Source organism: Motacilla alba, chromosome 11, assembly GCF_015832195.1.
Source record: "Motacilla alba alba isolate MOTALB_02 chromosome 11, Motacilla_alba_V1.0_pri, whole genome shotgun sequence".
Taxonomy (NCBI): Eukaryota; Metazoa; Chordata; class Aves; order Passeriformes; family Motacillidae; genus Motacilla; species Motacilla alba.
This window is the reverse complement of record NC_052026.1, coordinates 3,933,047-3,957,911: the sequence shown is the minus strand read 5'-3', so window position 1 is coordinate 3,957,911 and position 24,865 is coordinate 3,933,047. Positions and strand designations below refer to the sequence as shown.

At 42.0% G+C, this 24,865-nt stretch overlaps 1 protein-coding gene across 2 annotated transcripts in view; it reads right to left on the bottom strand.

Moving 5' to 3' along the window:
- Positions 1-24,756, bottom strand: part of CDH8 (cadherin 8) — a 156,709-nt gene extending 131,953 nt beyond the window's left edge. For both annotated transcript variants that reach the window (XR_005258253.1, XM_038148047.1), the window contains exons 1-2: positions 24,167-24,756; positions 7,957-8,403 (exon numbers count right to left, since the gene is read on the bottom strand). Coding sequence is in view for 1 of the 2 variants with exons in the window: in XM_038148047.1 (XP_038003975.1) it covers positions 7,957-8,208 (252 nt within the window). In the remaining variant the exon portion in view is untranslated. The remainder of the gene's footprint in view (positions 1-7,956; positions 8,404-24,166) is intronic.
- Positions 24,757-24,865: the final 109 nt, after the last annotated feature.

The window sequence follows — 24,865 nt, the reverse complement described above, 5'->3', positions numbered from 1 at the left end:
CCGTGGCTCCCTTTTTCTTCTTTGACTTTACCAGAATGGGAAGAAAGCCCAACTTTTAAAACAGAACTTTCAAGAAACAAGACTTATGCAAACTCATTCTATTTTCACTTGAAAACTTATTTTTCGTGTGATTCCTGTGATTGTATATTTATTACATCCTAAAAATACAGTGCCTGCCCAGCAGCTACAAAGCCTTTCTCAGGTGTGGCTCAGTTCATGAGGTATCATCCACCTGAGCTCCACAGACCTTACTGGAAGCCTATAGCCACCGAGAGAATTGGTCCCAAAGCATTTCTCATTTTAATACAAAATTAAGAATTTTGTCACACAAATCCACGGCAAATTGAGGAATATCATATCTGGACCTGAGAACAATAAAACTTCCCTTTCACTTTACGGGTTGAAAGACACATCCTGGCACTTTTGGGAAATCACAGCTACCTGAGAGCTCATGGATGGATGGGAAATATGCTTGTCAAGTTCAGCAAGGACAAACTTCTAGCAAAAACTCCCCTCACAATTGGCACTAATTGGTAGTTAAATTGACAACTGGAACTGAAGCATCCTGACAGCACAAGGGGTGGGCCCTACAGGTATAAATTGAAAACCATTTACTGAAGCAATGTTGGAAAGACTAAACAATCATAGGGCATCTCAGAATATCATGGGGAAAGCTCAACTCAATTTTTCATAGTGTCACTTCAGCGTTTTGCATGCATACTTGGACAAAATTTCACTGAGAGGAAGATAAAAGTTTTCAGATCAATATATTGAAAAGCACACAAGCTTCTAATTCTTTACAAACAAACAAAATGCTCAATATTAGCTGCTCTTTTTTCAGAATATCAGAGATTTTTGTGGCTCTAGAAAAATATGACCAAGAAGTTTAAGTGAATAATGTTAAAATAACATATACCATCCCTTTTTATTTTAAAAAAGGAAATTTAAAATAACCACCAATCCCAAACAGAACAAAAGAAAAACCAAACTAACTAAACCAGCAAAACCCCTGCCCAGTTTTTAAGTTATTCTTCACATCATAGACGTTTTCCTGCTCCATGAAAGAAAATACAGGCAGCTGAGGAGGTGCCTGGTGTTTTGCAGTTGGACCCTTTAAGGTGCTGGATTCATAAGTAACTGATAAAATGCCTCTTTGAAGTTATTAGCAGTCCTGTTCTACAGCTGATGTTCAAGGGGTTTAAGTTGTGTCTCTGCTTAAATTGTGGTTATATCATGCCCCAGGCTGGAGATGAAGGAGCATGAAAGTGTTCAACTGCATTCAGTAATACTCCCAGAAATATACAGAAATGAGATTTTCAGTGTCTGGAGATATGCCTTGTTTCTTAAATCTTAGAGAAATCAGTAAAATATATTTTACACTGTAGTAGAAAATGTAGACACTGTTGGGTCAGTCAAACTGTTCTTGCCTTAATTTATACTTTATATTGAAATTTCTTCTTGGAACTTGTTCTCAGTTAAAAAAAAGAAACAAATGAAATTTGTGCAGGCTCAGGAATACTTTTATTAAAAAAAAACAATACTTTTATCAGACTTCTACAAAATGTTGTCTGCTATATTTATTTTCTTTGCAGTAACATTTAATTACAGAGAGAGTTTTTCTTAGCTAGTTATACTCCTGCTTACCAAGCTGATTAAAACCATGCAAACTGGAGCATTCTGTGCAGTACACAGTCACCTCTTCCCTTTCGAGCACACAAAAGGCAGGGGGAATTCATATTTTTCATAAAGAATACAGTAACAAAATAATTGATACATTTCAGCTTCTGGGAATTTATTAAACTTAAGCAGGAAAATTAGTGTGTAATTATGGTTGCAAAATAACAACAAAAATCTAAGGCTCACAAGGCAATGTTGACTTTGCAACATTTCAGATACTGAATATTTTATGGCATGCATTTAAATCATAGAAAAACATACAGAAAAAAATGTATTTAAAAAAAGAGTAGAATCTATTTAATATGGTGTTGTGAGTGCTGTTCTGCGAAAACTTTACCAATGTAGGATTATGCTATAATGTAATTAATGCAATTAATGTAGGATTATGCTATATCCTATGAAACCTATGCTAGGACTTTGCTACTCCTATATGTCCCAAGGATTTTTTTCACTCAGGGAAACAGCGAGTAATTCATCCCTCAAAATACTACTAGCCTTAGTTATACACATTTCTGGTTTGCATCACTTGAGTACTACAGTATTTTCATCATAATCTCAAACTCAGGGCAGGAATGAAAAGCAAAACGTGAGGAAGGAACTTGTTTAATTAAAACCTTATTTATTTTGCCTGTTTGCACCACTCGTGCTTCAAACAGAACTAGTCATGATTTTAAACAAGTAACATTTTACCATTTCCTGGTAAAGATAGAAAATGCATGTTGCCAAAGAAATCAAGGATTGCACAGAGCATGGATAATGTAGAACATACAGCTCCAAGCTATTTATAAGTGCTCTCTGCATTTCCAGGTTTGGGTTTTACAGTAGCTCAGCCTGAAGCACTTGATGTGAAAACAGGATGCCTCTCCACTGCTCCTCCTGCAGGAAAATTGTTTCTCCTCTACAGCCCTGAGCTCAAGCCCCAAACATCAAGGGAAAAATCTCTGTTGCTCTAAACAGCAAAAGTGGCCCAGCTCCCTCATCCCACCAGCCATACAAGAAAATCTGCATTGGACAGAGAGAAAAGACACAAACCAGGGAATTCAGAAGAAGTCACGGGTGGAAAACCTCCCTGAGCTCTCCACAACCTGGCCATGCTGTCTGAGCCTCACCAACACAGTCTCACTGGTTTCCTCCCATCCAGGGTTTTCAGAGCACCTTCTCCGGAGCCCTGGAGCAGGCACAGGTGTGCCACAGGCCCTGCTCTTCCCTGCCACGCTCACTTCCCAAATCTCTCCCCACAGACAAAACAGGCAATCTATTTTTGGGGGACTGGAAACAGGGAAATCCAAAAAGTCTGGGGGAGGTTCTGGGATAACTTGGGAAGTATTGCTAGTGGAGCGGTGTGACACAGACAGCAGCAACCTGAGTGACTGCTGGTGGATTTTTGTGCCTGGACCTAAATTTGGATACATTTATCAGTAAGCCAGAGAACATAAACACAAACAAACAGCTTTTGTGGCCTTCATTGCCTCTTTCGTTCTCTCCATGCTTTGTGAGGTTTAACAAAGACAAACAAGTGCCAGATTCTGGACCGTGGATGGAGCACCCTGGATGTACAGACAGGCTGGAACAAGGAGCTGGAGAGATGGCACAGGAAGGGTGCTGGCACTGCCCAGGCTCCCAGGGAATGGGCATGGGCCAGAGCTCCAGGAGCGTTTGGACAGCGCTGCCAGGGATGCACAGTGGGGATTGTTGGGGGGTCTGGGCAGGGACAGGAGCTGGACTGGACGAGCCCTGTGGGTCTCTTCTACCTGAGGACATTGTATAATTCTAATTACAAACAACTGCTGTTACAGTAACTATCCCAGATTTTAGCTTAAAAACATCTATTAAACCAAGTCCTAACCCGTTTAAAGCATCACGAACAACTCATCTTCCATAAAACAGGAGCTGCAGTACCCCAAATGCAGCTTCCTAATGCTTTTTCACTTTATTACCTATGTCATTGTCGATTCAGAGGCTGTCTCCTGTGAAAGAACAGTGGCATTTGCTAGAGCCCAGATTTCACAGCACATCTGCCGTGGTGCTGGAAGAGCATGCAGAGGAGATGGAGAAGATGCAGCAGTGTATAGCAAGTGGAAGTTCTACCTAACTAATCAAGTCCACAGGGACAGCATGCAGTGTCACAAGACATATCACTCTACACTTGAATGAGGTTGTCAGCCACGGGGAAGCTGCAAGCTGCTGACAGCACTGTGCAGGATGGGGAGGCTTCTAAAGGAGACACAGAAGCTTTGTGAAGTACGTACCTGCTTCTGTGGGTGAAAGGGGGAAAAATAAATGAAGTACAAAAGGGTATTTGCAAATCTGTTGCTCAGTGTTCTGTTGCTGGGAATAAACCCAAACTCATTTGATGTGTGTTGCACGAACACAAAAAAGGTTACTTTGCAGGTTTCTCAAAATGCACATATGCATTTTTACATGTGCAGCTCAAAATAATATGTGACTCATTTTAATAAGAATTATATCATTCAGAATGATATAGAATGAATCAGAAGATATAGAATTTAATAAGAATTATATAAATCATAAAGAGAATGTCCAAAGGAGGGACACAGAGCATGAAGCTGTGCCAGGGGATGGTTGTGCTGAAAGGCAGGGAAAGGTTCTGCTTTCCCCAGAGGTGCTGGGCACTGCTCAGGCTCCCCAGGGAATGGGCACGGCCCAGAGGCTGCCAGAGCTCCAGGAGGGTTTGGGCACCAGGGATGGCCAGGGGGGATTGTTAGGGGTCGGGGCAGGGACAGGAGCTGGACTAGGTGATCCTTGTGGATCCCTTCCAACACAGGATATTCTCTTCCATGGTTCTGTGAAAATATTATGTGGCAAAATAAATGCCATATGAATATAGTTCAAAAAAAGTAAGTTAAAAACTAGAATATTTGTGGCTTTTCATAGGAAATCTCATAAATTCAGAAAGCACTTCTTTACAGATATGTGAACGCGAGTAGGGTTGCTCATTTTGAGCTTGATTCTACCAAACATAATGACAAAAATTGGCATTAAAAGTGCATATTATTCAAATTCATTCTAAGAGGTTCAAGAATGAAAGCAAAAGATTTGCTCCGGTCCTTTACTCAAGTCATTGAAGAAAGACACCACATTTTAAAAGGTGTTCACATTAATTCCTCCTATTAGTCTCACCCCAGTTTACTTCATTTATTAGAGCAAGTACACTGGGAATGCATTTATTACTCTATATCCATGCAGAACAGCAATGAACAAGCACCTTTGAAGTGTGTGCAGTTGCATTGCAACACTTAAAACTCTGGAGAAGAGTCTTTATGTCTGGAAGCTGTTTCCCCTGGAAAAACTGAGCAGTTTAATAAAAGATACTACAGACCTCTGTAATCCTGTCTTGCTAAATTTCCCTGCACTTCACAAGCTTGGGTATGAGACCTTTTTAACCAACAGGAGGAACTTGCAGTCTCTGCATTCAGGCTTTTATTTGCAAAGTGATTTGTGTTCTGTTTGTATCCTACAAAATTAATCTCAGTTTTCAGTTTTATTTTGCTGACAAATTCCATCAATTCCATTAGGACCAAATGCTTCTACTCAGTGCCTTTCCACCCACTAACATGGAAACCATTATTTAAGTATCTGTTCTATTCTGAGTAGCTCTTAAGAGCTGAATTTTCAGTGGGTTTTAAAGGTACATTTGAGAACAAAAAACAAATTCTGCTTGTGTGTGTAGTGTTTCTGTTTGTGCAAAACTTATTTTTGTATTTATTCTCCAAAAGCACCTAATTAAATATTTGTACAAAACATGCATGACTATGAAAAGCACCAGGTACACTCCACAACAGTGTAGAGACAAAAATTGCAACAAAGATCTACATAATTAGATTTGCTTCTAGAATGTTTTCTTTGAAGCAATTAAGCACCAAATAAAAGATTTGTTTGAAGATTATACTAGAACTTTCAACATATAAAAAACACATGGCAAGCAATACTGACTGTGGTGAGACAAAAGCACAATTATATTCAGAAAATGCAGCAAAAATGGGGCAGGCATTTGATACCACTCTCTCCACAATGTTAAGCCTCTCAGCACTCACTATATCCTGTTTTACTGAGTGTCCTTCATTCAAAGTCTGGCCAAAAAAAGAAAAAAGAAAATCAAGGTAAGTGATAGGGCAGAAAAAATAGTTAATAAAGTCCTGGAACGAAGGAGATACCCCAGGTGTGCAAATCCTTTGACAGGGGAAAAGCTCAGAAGGCTGGAGGAAGAGTGTAAGTGGAAAAGCCAGGAGGAGGAACCAGGTAAGTGCAAATCTACTGCAAGTTTGAAAAGGAGGTTATTTTTAAATTGCATTGGATAAGAAACCAATGAGGGTGACAGAGGACAAACCACAGCCCAGCTTCACAGAAAAGGAAAGCATTTTGCTTGTGACATTTTGTACACCCTTAAGTTTTGGGAAGGATTGCCAAGAAGTTTAATTGAGGGAGTCTCTGCTTTCCAGTCAGGAAGGATTAAGAGCAGCTCTGAAAGCTGTGGAGTACCTCTGCTCCCACTGGCTGCACACCAGCCTGAAAGCACTCTCAATACTCACACGCCTTAAGAAAAGAAAAAAAAAGTCAGAAATATGGATGATTTTTCTGGAGAGGGAGAAAAAATAGAGAGAAGAATTCCAAAAATATTCGATGTCGTTCTAATGAATAAACCAAAAATTCCTCCCTATGGGAACAAACTTTGCTTCTTGCTCATTTCCGTCTATAACATGCAGTGTTTTAATTATGCAGCAGTCTCAACAAATAGAGTGTCACAGCATTTTAGCTAATTCTATTTAAAATGCCAGCAGAAGATGGGATAATGTCTTCCTTGGTTTGGCTTAGTTTAACCTACCCACTTCTATTCACCAATGACTCAAACAATTCAGGATATTATAACCATTTAAAAAACCTTAAAATAGTAGAAATATTTAGACCTGTATATACCCTAAAAATCAAAATACCACAAAGTACAAACCCAGGATTCTCCCTAGCTACTCAAAATAATGTTAAAAGCTCCACTAAAATATTCCAGAAAGAATGGGTTGAATAAAACATTTTAAGATGTGAAATATGCACATTGCTGTCTCTGTGAAATTGAGATACGTTACTAACCCCAGAGAAACAAATGAGAACAGATACCAAATAGCTGATATAAATGTAAATTGACACAGCACCAAAAGTCACTGCATAGAAAGCTCATTACACCTTCTGACCCTGTCTCACCTGGAATGTGGCTACATAGGGAAGGTTTGGGAATGCACTTGGTCTGTGTTCTCTTCAGTAATAGAATAGAGCTATTGAAGTCTCTATATTATACTATATGCTATTCATTTATCCATGGAAATTCCAAGATTACCATGGAATTAACTGTTATCCATCATTCTGTCTAGATTTTTTTTACTCAACCTCAGTAGCCGGCTAGTAAGACAATAATGCACTTGGTTGTTCAGAAGGAATTGAACTTTAGTGATAAACAATTAAGGTATTTATACCTGCTCATGCAAACCTGCCAAACATGCATTTATGAACAGATCATTCTTTTCTAAGAATAATTCTGAGAATAATTCATCCCTGATGGATACAGATGGCTCATACAAGTGCAAGGCTGATTCACTGACTGGAGGTAACACCCTGAGCTACATAATACACTAATGCATGGCAACAAGCAAAGCTTTAGGGCAGCAGAAAAGCTGTGACACTGAAAAATATGATAATTTGCCCTGTGTTATCTTCCTAACATTGACATTAAATTAAAAGATCAATGGCAATAATGTTATTCCATATGTGTGCGTAGACCTCCATATAAACTAGGACCTCATAATTTGCTCTACAGTCCACACTTTCCTTTTTGGTTCTTGTTTTTTGAAAATCATCAGAGCATAAACAACTTGATTCATCAGACTAGAGATAGAACATGACCTATAGGTATAACAACCTTTAGGAATGCACAGGAACATATTGCAAAGAGCTTCTTTGGTAAAAAATCTTCAGCTGACAGAGGTGAGGAGCGGTGACTAATGATACAAAAGAAAGGATGTGAACACACTTGTGGGGTTTTTTGACAAATGGAATATGCATATTTTTGTTGGAAATAGCAGGTTAGCTAACTAGGAAATCATGTCCTTACAGTCAGGTACATTTAAAGCACAAATCTATGGATATTAGAGAACAATTTTGGAATCACAAAGCACCTCAGTCTGAAATTCCTTAAAAGAGTCTGAATGACTGAGGACCTTCTCATGCCACAGATTTATACATTCAGAGAAAAAAACCCAAATCTTGCCTTACCCGGCCAACTAGGATTGGTTCAGGTCCAGAAAATTCTTCCAGTACAAACATTTGATTCCAAACCCAGCCTCTCTTGGAACGGTGCAAAACTCTTTGTTCTTCATTTAGCCTTTTTAGTCCTGTACTGAATCCACTTGGTAGTACTTGAGATTGATTCATTGGAGCCATATAAATGGAAGGAAGGACAGTAATCCATAATATTATTAATGGAGTCCATGTATCCATAAGCATTTCCGTTAGTCTTTCTGGCATTGTACCACACGCTACGCAAATCACCGCAGAAATGAAATTATTATTTTGCTTTCCTCCAGACTGTAGCAATCCAATTCATCACGCAGTACAGAACATTTACTTACAGCTCCTCCATGTGTTTACAGCACAGTCAATGTAAAAATAGCTTAGATGAGAAAAACATGATCCATTGAGTTTTCCAGTCATTAAAGATTCCTGGTGGGGGACAGAAGAAAAGAAAGTTCAAATCAGTGACTAAAGAGCTTAGGAAAGCATTCTGAAACATCTTATTTACTTTTACTTTTACTTATCATAAATAAGCCATGTTAGGTTTTAAATTTGTAGTTCATAATGTTATTGCATAGTTAAATTGATTCTGTGTATTCTTTCATTGCCTGAAACACCAAGAGAAGACCCAGATAAATGATTACACACACTTAGGAAAATATTCAGGCCGAAGAATTGGATGGGGTTTGCAGCAACCTGGGCTAGAGGAAGGTGTCCCTGCCCGCAGCAGGGAGGTGGAAATGGGGGATCTTGAGGGTCCCTCCCAACCCAGACCATTCTGGGATCTTGCAGTTCATATGAGGGTCTGAAGAAGCTGCCAACCTTCTCGCTACCCTGCACTGTTAATGTGGTCAATTACAAACATGTATTCTGTCGTATAAGCAAATCAAAATCATGTTCTTGCATTCCTATGCTCCTTTCCTCCACAAAGAAAAAACCCAAAATTCTCCTGAGTGTACAAGGCTCCAGCAGCCCATTGTTTGTTTAGCCATCACCTCTCTCCAGCAACACCACTGCCCAGCAAATCCCTCACAGCCCAGCAGAGAAACAGCACTGCTAAATCCTCTGTGAAGTCCATGATTCCCAAACCAGACCACTACCAGGACCTAAGGAAACTCATTTATGCACATCTGCACTACAGGTCTCACTGTCCCTCCCTCACTTTCAGAAAAAGCACACAGTCATGTTTCATTTCAAAGACATTTTCCTAGATGGACACTTGGGAGCATTTTGTCTTTCTTTCCTTGCCCATCCTTTGATGTACTAAAAGGTCACACCACATTTCATCTCAGTGTAAATATTCCTTGAAATGGAAAGACAAGTTAACATAGCAGGGCTGATGCCAGAGGGATGGGCAAACCCAGAAATGCAGCCATGGATCACATGGAAAACTAGATGGGATGTGGCTCAGAGAGAAGGGCTGCATTTCAGGATTAGGGAATTACCCGCAAAGAGTCTTGATCCATTTTCTTTGATTCATTTCCAAACAATCTCAGGAAAAATCACTATATACAAGACAGTAGGAATGCCTATTCTTAAGCTTACACTGTGTTTTAGGCTGGGTTTTTTTTCTACTTTAAGATTAATCCCTAGTGTTACATGTTTATGAAAATCCTGAGAGCTTAGGTGGGTTGTTGTTTTTTTTGTTTTGGGCGGGGGGGGAATAGGGGTGGTTTGTTGTTCTTTTTTAAGGTTCATACACACTTATGGCATAAAACACGCAGAACATCTTTTACACAACCAGTAAAAGTCAGCTCTTCTTTAAAAAGCAAACAATGTAGAAAGTATTTTTTTTAAACTTCAGTAATTGCCAAAGCAACTGTGAAATCTGTTGCATGAAAACCCGAAACTGTGAGAAACTTGTCTTGTTAGGAGGGGAGAGGAGCTGCTACCAAAGTGAAACTCAATCTCTCAAGCAGCATGGAAGAATGGTGAGCTAATAGTGCAGTGCTTTGACAATGCATCCAGAATGAGGGAATATCCATTACAGGAGAACCTGGAGCTTTATAGGCCTCACTGCCAACTGGGGTGGAAATAAAGGAATCAGAGAATACAGCAAGCTCTTGAGAGGAAGTTTTGGGGAAAATGTGAGAGAAGTGAGATGCTTTAAGTGTCTTGACATTCTCTTAATCCCAGAAAAGGAAGAGGAACAGTCTAATGATGGGATGCATCAGTCACCCTCTGAAAAGCCTCTTCAGTCCAGGGAATTAAATGGAGTTTACTGCTGCTGCTTTCTGGCACATGTTAAACAGAGATTTCCAGGGCATGTTTGGGGTAGAAGGTATTGAAAGAGAGAAACAGCCAAATTTCAGTCAAAGTGATTGGTTTTGCTCAGATGGAATCCTCTTTATATCTGACTGGATGAGTGGGTGCCTGTGCCTGTCAGGAGACAGATTTTTCTGATTTCTTCAATGGAGCAAGAGTCAAAACACAGGAGAAATAGAACCACAGAGCAAGAGACAGCATCTTCAACCAACACCCCAGAATAAATTCAAAATGGGGGTAGAAACTGAAAACACAATTCAAGGCTCCTTAGGGCTTGAACAGAGCAAGATATAATGTACTCTTCTCTTCCAAGTGAGACTGTTTCTGGGTGAAAAATCACTTTGTATATAAACCCCAAAATCTCCTCAGAGAAAAGGACCCAAGTGAGCATGACTGACTTCCTTACACTTCCAGCACAAGTTGGTATAGTTATTTTTATCAACAGGACCAAATAATAATAAAGTGTTTCCTTTCATATTCAAGAAGCTTTTTGAAAACAATTCTAATTAATCTCCATAGCCTGCCTCCTAAAAGAAATGAAATAAATGAGATAAAACAATATGACACTCCCAGAACCATTTTTGGTTGAAGAAAGAACAGGATATTTGGTTTTCACACTGCCACTCTCAATCCTTAGAAAGCATTAAGTTCATTTCAGTGCATCCCTCCTCAGTTCCTCCCCCAGACTTCCTGCTTGTTACTCTTCATTTACTCCAATCAAATTTAGGTCCTATCCACTCACGCTAATACAGAAGATTCACTGTGACTGGGCTGTCCTCACGGTAGCTGTGTGTTCAGCAGTACCTTAAGGCAAACGAGTCCAAAGCACATCAGAAATATTAGCAGTGCACACACCGTGCCATTGAACCCCCTCAGTGAAACAGCCCCGTGAGGAGCACAGTTACACAAGCTCAGAGCACACAAAGCTGGGAGATTCTGAGCACTGGCAGCAAAGTTGGGCAGTGCAGGGAAAAGGAAAAAACCCAATGGGACTTTGGCACATCCCAGTCCTGCAGAGGGATGTGATCAGTGTGGAAATATTGAGCTGGATAAAGTTCTCCACTGTGGCATTCACATTCTCTGCACAGGGAGACACAGAATTCTCTCTCCCAGGGTTTTTCCTAGAGAAACACAGAGAGAAGAAGAGGAAACAATTCTTATCTCTACTTGCTGCCCCTGCTGTTTTGCACATGTGGAATGTGTCATGGAGATTGTTTACCTGAAGTGATTTGTCAATTGGATTCTGGTGAGGATTGTTTTGTTTCCTTGGCCAGTTGGGTCAAAGCTGTGTCCTGGCTGTCTCAGGCAGTCACGGGTTTTCCTTTAGTATTCTTTAGTGTTCTTTGCAGTATAGTATTTCTTTAGTTTAGTTATAATATAGTATTAATGTCATATTAATTTTAATAATTTTAATAAAGCAATTGTTCAGCATTCCAAATCATGGAGTCAGATGCCAATCATTCCCTGCATCAGGGGCTCCCTGCATTCTATACTCCACAGCTCAACCTGGACTGCAGGAGCCTTGTAAGAGTTATTTGAGAAACAGACTCTCATTCAGGCTCTGTCAGTGACTCAGGGCACACACTTTATGCAGTGCATGGAGGTGGGATTGCCCCCAGATTTTTTACCAAATTTGGAAGTTACTTTTCTGCACAATTCCTGGGAACAGAACACCGTCTATGTGGCTGGGAGCTGATGGGAGGCATTTTCAATATGTGGCCCAGCAATTTACACATTGGCTAACAAGAAAATTGAGAAGTGCCAAGCAGTGAAATTGTAATCCTCTGGATTAGGAGGGGATCACAGGTCTCTTGAACCAGGCTCTGATAACATATAAAAAGCCATGTGTAAAGGCAGACTTGGGAAATCAAGGAAGACCAGAAGGTGAGGCACAGTAGCATTTCCCCTTCTTATGTTATGCTGTGGTCTAGAGCAGTGGTGAGTATGGAATGACAGCAAAATTATTCCAGTGCAGCCTGAATTACCTTTTTCTTAGCAACAAAAAGGGGAGCAGCACATGGCCCTTCAAGAGCGTATTTCACAGAATCATGGAATGGGTTGGGAGGGACTTTAAAGCCCATCCAATGCCACCCCTGTCACAGCAGGGACACCTTCCACTGTCCCAGGCTGCTCCCAGCCCCAGTGTCCAGCCTGGCCTTGGGCACTGCCAGGGATCCAGGGACAGCCCCAGCTGCTCTGGGCACCCTGTGCCAGGGCCTGCCCACCCTGCCAGGGAACAATTCCTCATTCCCAAGATGCCATCCAGCCCTGCCCTCTGGCACTGGCAGCCATTCCCTGGCTGCTGTCCCTGCAGCCCTTGGCAATTGTCTCTCTCCATCTTTCCTGCAGCTCCTTCAGGCCCTGCAAGGCCACCCTGAGCTCAGCCCAAAGCTGCTCCTGTGCAGGTGAGCAATGCCAGCTGTGCCAGCCTTTCCTGCCAGCAGAGCTGCTCCATCCCTCTGCTCCCCTGGAGCCTCCTCTGGGCTCTCTGAGCAGCTCCAGGTCCCTCCTGTGCTGGGCTCAGGGCTGGAGGCAGTGCTCCACCTTCATCAAGATTTTGCTTGTGTTGATAAAAGTATAATTTTTGCTTTTAATCTCCACATGTTCAGATGGCCTTGGGCTGTTGCCTTAAACAAAACTTCAGTGATCTTCTGAGTGGTTTCCCTGCACACTGTGGGGTATATACAACTCCAGATCAACTCTAATCCAGCAAAGCTGTTTACAAAACAGCTTTAGTTCTCCATTCATGCCTGAGAGGGGAAAGTGATATTTAAAATATAAAGAATGTCTTTAATGTAACAAATAGATGAAAGAGAATGCTCCGCTATGTCATGGAGCACAGATTCAAACAACTGCCTTATGTCCTCAAAAACTTAAAACTGTATTCATAAATGTTATTCTCTATGCACAGGCTATAGAGAAGTACAGATAAAGCTGAGTGGTTTGTTTTCCACTCTGTGTGCTGATGGAGTTTTAGAAAAATATTATTCTGCTTACAGGAACTTGCATCTTGGAACTCTACTCATAAAACTCAGCCATGGAGTGTGTAAGTCTTGTACAAGTAGAACACAAAGTGATTACCAAGAGGTTTATAAGCTAACAGGAGGACAGAACCAGCACACAGCTTCAGAAAACACTGTCATACACACTGGGACCTCTTCTGGAACTCAGATCTATGCAGGTCACAGCTGGGAGTTCATCCCTCGTGCAGAGTTAGAGCCAGGCGTGGCAGTGGACACTTACAGAGATATAAAGCTCATTTTGTGCATGAGTGGAGGAAAGTGCTTCTTTAATGAACAGAGTTTATTTCACTACAATCATTTAAAAATCATCTTGTAGCTTTAAAAGGTGACCACTGGAATGCAGTAATTTGCTAAAAAGATTAATAAAGTTAATAAAAGTAGTTGAAGGTATAAACTTCCCATTGAAAAAGAAGCAAAGTAAGATCATAAAAAGCTGCAACAAAAAAAAAATTTCATTTTCAAAGCACAGAATATTCATGTGGTTAAATAAACCACTTTATTACAATGTCAGTGCATAGATTTACATCATGATCTCAGTTTAAAGGTTTTAGGGCCTCTCTAGTGGTTCTCCACAGAACAAACATGGAGGGTTGTCTTAAGAACTGCAGCAAAGTTTTTTCATTATTTCATTTGCAGCAATGATATGCAGCATCTCAGCCCTTTGACCTCACTATTTCATTGTGATGGATTTTATGAGTTACTAAACAACTGTTATTAAGGTAAAATAAAACCCTTGGGTACTGCTCTATTTAAATGAGTTACTCCAGAGAAACCAAAAGAAAACTTGATGATTTGTGACCAAAAGGGGGTTTTTTTTGGTAGAATTTTCAGGATCCACTATATTTTGTACATTAAATACATAATTTCTATCTTAGATGCTAATTTAATATAACCAAATTCTCATTACAATACAAGCAACCTCCAATAATTGATGAGGTGCCTTCATTTAATGACCACCTAGAGAGTGCCAGCCAATGCCATTTCTTACCTTTTCTTTTTTTTTGTCCCCACAGGTGTGGAACATCTGTTGATTTTATTTCTTTTATTTTTTCTAAACACTGTTCTTCTTTCTTTAACTTTTTAAAGTTTGTTTGTTCTTACCTCTCTAGGTATTGGTTACCCTATAACTTTTGCTTCCTTGTCCCCTTTTTCAAGGATTCAGAGAAGGTTCTTTCCCACCAAAAGCAGCAAAATGATGAAAAGCCTTCCCATGGTGGGCAGAGTGATTATCTTTGCCTCACTCATCCCTGCTTGGCAGCACAACAGAGCTTTATGTTTTCACTAACAGAAATGAAAGGCCTTAATGCTCCAGTCCCACTTGTAGGAATTCTTCTTACTCTCCTTCACAGAATCCCAGGGTGGGTTGGGTTGGAAGGGACCTTTAAAGCAGTGTCACCCCCTGCCATGGCAGGGACACCTTCCACTGTCCCAGGCTGCTCCCAGCCCCAGTGTTCAACCTGGCCTTGGGCACTGCCAGGGATCCAGGGGCAGCCCCAGCTGCTCTGGGCACCCTGTGCCAGGGCTGTGGAGTGCTCCCATTCCAAAGACAGAAATTTAATTTTACCCTCCTTGTGTTGCTAATAACTCCTCCCTTGACCCAAACCCTAAACTCCACCCTGTGATAACCTATAAAAGCCCCACGACCCTGCCTTTGCCCAGTCTTTTGTCTTTGTCCCTCTCCTCATCCCCAGAGGTAATAAATGGATTCTTGAGCTTTATAAAACGAAGATTCACTTTGTTCCCATGCCCAGCACCAGCAGCTGCACTCTCCCTGGACATGATGAACTCTGTTGCAATGTGACACAGCACAGGGCCTGCCCACCCTGCCAGGGAACAATTCCTCATTCCCAAGATGCCATCCAGCCCTGTCCTCTGGCACTGGCAGCCATTCCCTGGCTGCTGTCCCTGCAGCCCTTGGCAATTGTCTCTCTCCATCTTTCCTGCAGCTCCTTCAGGCCCTGCAAGGCCACCCTGAGCTCAGCCCAAAGCTGCTCCTGTGCAGGTGAGCAATGCCAGCTGTGCCAGCCTTTCCTGCCAGCAGAGCTGCTCCATCCCTCTCTCACTTCCAAGAGAACTGTGCTTTTTAATTTGCCATTAAAGCAGAACAAACCTAAATTCCATCAGAAAGAACTATCAAAACACCATATCCAACAAATAGGCATGTCATCCTTGCCTGCATAACTTAGCTCCATACTCATCCTGTTTCCATTACATATCTATTAAATTGTACCTGAACTTGATTTAAATCACCTTGGATAAGGCAGCAGGCTCATGTTTTCTTCTGCAAAGGAAGGAATACTTCTTGCCATAAATAATAACACTTATTCCTCAGAGGATTATTCGTTTGAAGATTACTCACTTACTCACAAAACAGTCAAATTACGAGGCAGTTCTCCACCCAAGAGCAAGATGAAGAGGGAGTGAGGCTGTAATCGGCCACACTGCCATGGCAGTGGCTCAGATCCTGCTTGCAGTGCCCACTGCAAAGTGCCACTTGCATGCCCTGGCCAGGCTCTCCTGCCTCTTATCTGCCAGCAGAACTGTGTGCAGGCACTCCCTAACCCAGTTCTGTCAAAATGATCTTGTTAACTTAAACGCCTTTAATAGTAAGGTGTTTTTAAAAGCAAATCATTCTGACAGAGCTGGGCTAGGCCATTGCTCATGCTATAATTCCACCAAGAGCAATTTTCATTTAAGAGGCTCTTACCCCGCCTCAGCCCCCACAACATGCAAGCTACACATTCCCAATAATTGGTCTCTATTCCCATTCCTTCTCCACTGCAGTTTACTGTCCCTGCAGTTGTGCTATTTGCAATCAACACTGTAAGACAGGCCAGTGAAATGTGGGCTAACAAACACAATTTGCAACAAAATCTTGTTCCAAAAAGTCTTTTCCCTCAAGACTCTAACCCAGATCGTTGCAGAACTAAAGAACCCATCAACTATAGGACAACAACAGGAAGTTTTGAGAACTGTGCTGACAAAAAGCATGTGAAGTTTCACTATATACTTCAGAGAGCAGAGAAATAGTTGAATCGACAAAATTGAATGGAAGGAAATGTCTGGAGAAGAGGAGAAACAGGCAATTAGGGACAGAAAACTACTTAAATAAATGTCTAATGGACTCCTGCAATCCAGTCATGGTAACCTGCCGTGGTTTTATTCATTGATGCTGGCAGGTTTCAGGGACAGAAACCTCCCCCCCAGATGTGGTGGTGTGAGAGGAGGCTCCATCAGGAGGGAACTCCTGTGGGCCAGCACAGCCCAGTGCCCTGGAGAGGGGCTGGACACAGCACAGAGCCAGCAGCCACGCTCCGGGCCAGGCGTGGCCCAGGCACTGCTGCAAAGCACAATTACCCCAGGTAGCTGCAGCAGATTTCACTAACAGTGATTTTAAGGGACTGTTACGTCACCTGGAGTTAGCTGTAACACAGAAAAGCATTAAAGCATTATCCACACATCCTTTCCCTCAGCCACACACCTGAAATTGCACAGGGAGGGAAATGAGCTGGGAAATGTTACACGAAATCCTTGGTGCTGTCAGAGCTCCCTGCCAATCCAAGTGCAAATCCATTGTCTGAGTTCATCTTGATGTACTACTCGTGGCAATTTGCTTATGGCTGCCTGGGAAATCAAAAGCAGATTCCTAAAGCATTATTTATTTCAACAGCAATGGCAACAGGCACCACCTTTCTCCTGCTTTTGTCTTAGGTGTTCTGCCCTACCCACACACGGAGTAATTCAGGGAGAAAGATATGTCACTTTATCTTTTTAAGCTTAGTCATGCTCTGCTATTCTTTAAAGACTTTGGCACAGTTCTGTAGGTTATTAAGTGAGTTCCTGACCTTGTGTCAAATGCTAAAGGACTGGTTTAGGCACAGCGTTAACCTCTGCATCAGATGTGCTGAGGGAATCCATGCACTGGGAAAACATGGACATGCAGCTACAGAAATGCAACAGCTTCTTCAACATTTAGGGCTCTAATAATTACTGAAGGATTTATTAATCTATATGGAAGATTAGCATTACCAAATGCAAGTTGCTTCAGTTTTAGGGGTTTGTTTCACAGGAAGACAAAAGAAAGGTTTAGAAAAGCCTTTCTAAGATAAATTCCTCTGCCTTCTTTCCCTTACTTTGGTCCTTTAACTGGGAAATATCATAATCTGGTGTTCTGGATTGGAGAAAAAGTTGGTTTAGGATATAGGTCCTTATTTGTCACAGCTTCAGTGAGGCTTTGGGATAGAGAGAAAATGACAACATCCATCACACTGAAATATATCTCAATTATTATTATAATAAATTATTTTCTTATTATGTGTGCTTAACATAGTACTTTATCATATCTACAAAGTCTGTTTTATGTGACTAGCTAAATATTTTTTATCATTTTTGACAAATATTTACTATCAGGTAATTCTTTCTTAAAAAAATCCAAACCACATAAGAGTATCTTGACCCAGTGATATGCTTTTTGTACAACCTCTCTTGGTATCAATAGAATTTTTTATTTTTGTTACTCTTCAATAGTAAAATCAATATGGGACAACTTTAAAGCTGTCAAGACTCAGACTTTTTGTATATAAAGCTGTCAGCCTTTCCAGAAGCAGCTACTACTTTATGGAACCAGAATGCTTTTAAAGAAACCCACCAAGGGTGTTGTCAGAACCTTCAACCTATTTTTATTCTTTATTATTCCTTGCTCTGTGCAGTGCTCCGGACTTCTAGTGTGCTACACATGCTGAGGTACAGGACAAAGAGACAGCAAGTGCTACCAAGTTTGCAGCTGAAGGTGAAATTTCCTCCCTAATGAAATAAGTATTTAAAATATTTTAAGGTCATTTTGGTTTCAGCTGGTTGGGTGGGTTTTTTGTTTGATTGGATTGGGTTTATTTTTTTTTTTGTGGATTTATTTTTCCATGACAGCTGATACTAAAGCCATAGGTATTGAAATGGCAATAGAGCTGTTTTAGCTCTACAGAGGAACAAAAGGAAATTGCAGCCTTCCCTTTCAATTTCTTATACTTAGGCAAAAAGAAAGGTCTGGGTTTCTGGGAGCCAGACACTCCACCGATGTGTGTCAGAACATCATCTCATGATGCAGGTTCTAAACGGAGACAAGAGACAGACAAGGCTTCCGGAGTGGTCCAAAAACTTGAACAGAAGAAAAACGGTTGCATCAGCACTGTTCTCATGCTATAGCAAGAGGAAGAAGCGGTCTGAAGTCATTTTTATTCTCTCCGGTCCAGGGACTGAAGCGGTTTTCCCGTGACCGAAGCAGAGGTGCAGCGCCCTGGGCCGAGGCAGCCGCCGCTGGCCCAGCCCCGCTCCCTCTGGAAGGGTGAATCCCAGCCTTGGGCACCTCTGGCACCTCAGCACCTTGGGCGCTGCCACCAGACAAGGGGAAAACGCAACTTATGCCCAACAAGAAGAGCTCATAAAAAGGCAAACAGATTGGCCTGCGACTGAGAATGAGGTGTTAACCGTGCTCTGCCTGGGGCATTGTTTATCAGGAGACTTTCAGCAGCTGGGATGTGCTTATCCTGCACTTTCTGAAAAAAAAAATCTTTAAATATTAATGGGGGACATAAATATCTTGCTTTCTGGGCTTACTTTCCAGCCTTTTTTTAAATATAAAAATATAATTTATAATATATATATAATATATATATAAATTACATTTATATGTATATATAAATATAAATATATATAAATATATCTTTTATATATGTTTAATATATATTTATATAAATATACAACAGAACTTTCATATCCTTGTTTAACGACTATTGTGTATTCTCTACAGATATAAACAAAATATAATACTTAAGGAAAAACCCACATATTTTCCTGATGTGTATTCCAATTAAACTAAGGTTATAAATTATGACTGGACATCATGACTTAGTGAAAGCTACATAAGCTCTCCAGCCATATGCATGAGCATGTGTGTGCATTAAAAAAATCTTTAAAGAGGAAAATTCTGAACATACCTGGACTTTTCTAACTGTATACAGCATGGCTTCAGGAAACCCCAAACCTCTGCTGAGATATGTGAAATTAGAAGTGAGGGTTTCTAATTTTGCATCACTGAATTTGATGGAAGCTTTACCATCAATTTAGATGAGTTGTTTGGAAAGAATTAGGACTCTCCAATGTTAAACTTATTTCTCCTGGAGTTGCCAAGCTGAGATTTTGTTGGGTTTTCCCCCCCATTCATTTGTTTTCATCTAACTTTGGGAAACACACAAAAATAAACGTCAGAGTCCAAAACACAGGACACAATCTAAACTTCAGCGACATTAAGTTTTGATACTGTGTTACTTACAGGGCAATCATAGCTGTTACATATAACCCACAAGAGAGATTCACATCTGAAGTGTTTCAAAATTCAATTAGAGAATTGCACTTCCTCTTGAGTACCCGCTCTCCGTCTGCTGTAGTATTTATGGCTTTGAAACAATATAAATGTATAAAAGATATGTTTTATATTTATATTTTTATAAAACATCAAATATGTGCATATGATTCTGATCATCGGCAACTGCAAAGGAAATGGGTGTAAATGGGAGTTGTCAAACGAGGCTGAGCGTTGCTTCCCTGGAAAAAGCCATTTTGGGTGAATGTACACGAAAGCTGAAACTGTGAACTAGGGACTGCCAAGACTGTTTCCATAATGTTTTGAACTTCCATATCTGTTGCAAAGATGCACTGAGAAACGCCTCCGTGAGCTTGTCTAGAGCTTGGGCACCACAGGATACAGGAGACACTTCCCATGGGAGCTTCCCCTTCTCAGATCTGGGACTGGGAGACATTGCTAATCTCAAAACTCAGCCAGGGTGCTCATCATTCTCAATTTCAAATGATTTCTACAAGACACATCATGATCAACACCTTGGCAAATCAATTCTGTGAGTGCTATCACTGCAACCAACCCATGGATAAAGGCTGCTCTCACGGCTAAGGCAGGTGGAAATCAGATTTTATAGCATCTGACTCCAGGTAAAAGACTATCTGTTGGTAACTGAACTGGTTCCCAGATTTTTTTTTTTCTTTTCAGCTTGTACTTACAACTCCAGCTACCATCAGTACCCAATGTATTTTGGGAACAAAATTTTATTAATGCAGTTGAAATGCCACTGAGTTGATGTTATTTACATGGTTGACAAAATGAGAAACATGCTGGACAGATTCTAGAACAAAGGAGAGGAAAATAAATGCGTGTGTATATATAGACACACATTTGTAATCTCAAATTGGACTTTATTTTGTTCTCTGTCTGTCTACTGCTCAAACAGTTATGTTCAAAAAGCTCTGAAGTGAGCCACCTTTTCTATGGCAACAACACTAAGAAAAATGTTGAGTTTCCATGATCTAATTTAATTCTATTGATGTGATCTTACGGTAGCAATGATGCTTAAAATGCTCCAAGCTCAAATTGCCGTAGCATTTGCCTCCCACTGAAAGAATTTAGGTTTTATTATTTTATACTCATAGATGAAAGACTCTTGTGATACCACTTTAGTGTATACTACAAGCATACAGTTGTATTAATGGTAGGTCAGGCTTTAATAATATTGAGATGGACAGGGAATATTGCTGAGATATGGGGTATCTGATAGGTATGGGGATTTATAAAAATACCTGCATGAGCAGTCGCTTTCTGTCACAAAACATGCACAATCATCACTTGGAAATACACAGCCCCGAGAAATTACAGGACACACATCCCTACTTGTCCATAATCTAACAGATCAGTATTTATCTCTCTTTAACGTCCCTCAGGTTTTGGAAATCAAATCATCTGTGTGTACCAAGGGTCAAGTGGGAGGGCTCCAGGCCCCTGTGTTCAATAAATGTCCAAAAAAGTCCTAGCTAAGGTCTGTGGGAATGGTCTTCCTAAGCCAATATTTAAAAGATGAAATCTGCAACTCTATGAGAGGAAATAGAAAGAAAATTCAAGAAGAGCTTCAGGGGCTAACAGACCTAAATTTATGTCCATGGCTGACTGTGAGTTCTCACTTGAAATGGTTCTACATCCTGAAGAAGGGAGAAGGATATTTTTTTTTATAGAAGACAATGACTCATATGTTAACAGTGGTGCAAACAAAGTGCCCAGGGATCGATTAAATTGATTTGATAAAGGTGCAATGTTATTGGAAAAATCCTGAAGATCACAAAGATCAAAAATTCAAAAGATAACAAATTTCACAAAAAAAAAAAAAAAGTGAATTTAAATCTGATTGTGGGATTGCTTCCCCCTTTACAACTCTTTTTTTCGACCTCAGTAGCAGGAACTGAAGGGAATGACCAAACATCCAAAAAGCACTGAGGGACTTCATCTAAGGAGGATTCTACCTCACCTCACAGAGATTAGAACTTGGTTTATTTTTAAGGAAAGGCACAAAAGGAGTAGCTGTCACATACAGCCATACTTCTTATTAAAACCAGCTGCATTTGTTAAGCAGGCGCACGGAGTGTTATTGATTTTTTAATATTGAAGAAAATGTCCAAAGTTAGTTTCTTGGCTGGCAGCCTACCCAGTTAACAAATTGCTCACCTGGATAATTTAAGAACCAACTTACATGAAATGCTTCAATCTCCAAGGGCACTGAAGGCCCTCAGCTCACAACTAAGCATGGAAATCAAAGTCCTCCACAGCCAGGTTGCAAGTTTGGAAAAAGAAGGGAGTTAACAAACAGCTTAGGAGGAAGCTACCAGAAAGCTGTACTCGTTCTGTAAGCACTGAGGTGGAACAACAAGGCTTAAAGGATGAAAATATCATGCAATAATCACTTCCCTTCCTAAGGTTCTTCTGTCACAACCATCCTTAAATTAGGCTGGGAGGTAACACCACAGAGAGCTTTTGGGTTCTGATGGCATCAGATTTTATGGGTGTGAAATCTGCTAATTTCGCGGGTATGTCAGATAATAACTTCTTGCAGAAGCTTCATCATCTTAAGACAGGTAAAACGTACACGAGACTCATTTCCCACCCCTCTGAATTTATTTATTATTTAGTTATATATACTGAGAAGCCTGTTGTGAAGTCTCTACTTGTTCACAGCAGTCTCGTATTGAACGTAGAGGGGAAATATCACTCATGCAAGAGCACTGCATAGTTCTCCTTATCCTTGTTGCAGAGAAACTCTTGAAGAATTTCCAAAAGAGGATGAGTGAAGTTAAGAGGATTCTTTATCTATAGCTTCGGTAGTTATCAGCTCTGCTCTTTAATTGAAACCGAAGTGAGCAGCTGCTAACTTCCCTGCCATTAAGCGCTAACGCGTTACATTTGGAACAATAAACAGTTGTCGCTATTTGAGTTCTTGCCAGCAGCACCTCCCCAAAAACACCTGTCCGCGATACCCAGCGCCACGGCGGGCGAGCCGTCTATGTGCTCAAGTTGGCTGTTCCGAGGTGTCAGCCTTTATAAAAGTTGCATGAGTGTTTCCTCCCCTCTCAGAGGGAAGAGACAGACTCGTTCGCGTGAAACAGAGAGTGTTTGTGCCTGTGTGAAAGGGAGGAGAGCCAGGGTACAGTTTGATACCTGTTGGCAACGCCAGCGGCTCTGTGTAGCGCCGTTAAATGCCAGGTTGGATTGATTCCACCCTATTTAGTCTGCTACTAAACGCAAACTGTTTGAATCGAGACAAATTCAAGACACGGCTGAACGGCAACGAACCGCAAAGGAATTCCTGCCCGTGTTAAGTAGTGTCACCTTCATGGCGGTAGGCAGAGCCTAAGTAAGGATTTGAATTAATCTCTTTTCTATTACCCAGCCAGAAGCTGCCACCGGCTCCCGTGCCGAAGCCTTGCAGTGCCTCCCAGGCGAGCCCGGCGCTGGTGCTGCCGAGCAGGGATGCTGCCCGGCGGCTCGGGGCTCCGGCTGGGGTGCTGCTACCCAGCAGAGACCGGAGCCAGGCAGAATAGAAGGATGTGCTCCTCCTCTGCCTTCCTCAAAGAGGAGACGAAGCGTTTGGTGGCACAGCAGCTTCAGGGGGCTGCAGGCTCCTGCGATTCCGCTCTGGGAGCCTCGGCAGCGAGCGAGCGGCTGGGGCTTTCTCCCTCTCCCAAGTTTCAGCTGGGTGCATCCTCTGTTTAGTCAGCCAAAGAATAGGAAGGAAAACAACTTGTGGGACAGGGATGACTCCTGGCTAGTTATGGCTACAGATTCATTGCCATCGCAGCTTTCAAGAGCAGTATTTCTGCGATGGTTTCCCCTCTCAAAGTAGGAAAGGAAGCTACGAAGCCATTCCTATTTATTTACTTACTTAGGGGGTAAAAAGCTTTGTGGTGAGGGAAGGTGATAATAAATCGGGGGGATTTCCCCCCCTCAAGGTTCTTCCAGCCTCCTCCTCCCTCATTTACATATCTGGCTGGTGGGTGATTTTTATTCTCAGCACGAAAACTGCAATCTATTTCAATGCATGAATGCAGCCCTGCATCTATTCAACACAGTGAAATAGCCCAGAGACTTATTGTACTAAATAAGAAAACAAGGAGAAGAAACGGGTTCGCCAGCCTTAGAAGCAACCCTCCGTGATCCAAAGTCCTCCCGATTCTTTAAAGGAGGGTTGTAGAACGGAAGGAAAAATAAACCTCCCCAAAAAAACACCAACAAGCGGGAAGACAAATACAATTACCACCACTTCTTCTCCCGAGAGAATAATAATGATAATTTTAAAAAACACTAACAAGCATCCCACGACATTTTCATTATCGGCAATTTGAAAGCACCCGACTTAATGAGGGACCCCAGTTTAGTCTAATACAGCACCTACGGACGAGGAAGGCGCTCGCCCAGCGCACCTTGCACGCACACACAGAGCCCAAGTCAGCCAGAAACCCACGGAGCGAGAGCCCTCTGCCAGCCAGCCACAAATTGTCTGAATAAAATGAATACTCACTCTTTCAAGGAGCAAGGGAGCCGCTCGGCCACAGCCACTTCACGCACGGATTGAAAGGGTGAAGTAAAAAACCATCAGCCAGTCCCTGGGAACAGGCAGGGTGCTCCAGATTTTCTTCTCATGCTTTCCGAGGCTGCCGATGCTGGCGGAGCCGCTGGTTGCTGGGCTTCCCGGGTCTCTGTGCCTGCATGCTGGAGCGCAGTTATTAATTTCTCCCTTCGCACGAGCCAGCGGCAGCCGCACGTCTCCAGGAAAGCAGGGATATTCCAAATAAATCCGCTAATTCCGGGGCTGAGCGCGCTACCGTGCCTGCCTGCCTGCCAAACGTAACTGTGAAGCGATGTGGAAAAGTGAGCCGGGAGCCTCCCCTGACAGCTCTTATTGGGCTGATCTCGGAGGCAGGTCTAGCGCTGGGAAATTCGTGTAAGCACTTTGGGGTGGTGGTTTTCCCCCTCCCTCCGCTGCCCGCCTTCCCCCCGGCAGGCACACAACTTTTCCAGGGGCGGCGGCGCCGCTCGCTCCCCGCGCTCCTGCCGGGCGCCCGGGCCGCCAACTCCGCGCCGGGGCATCTCCTCCGGCCGCCCGGGAGAGACGGAGGGAAGGAGGGAGGGAGGGAGGGATGCGGGCAGGGAGGGAGGGATGAGGGCGAGCGGGGGTGGGCACCGGGCGGACCCGGGGCGGGGGGGCCGGGCCCGGAGC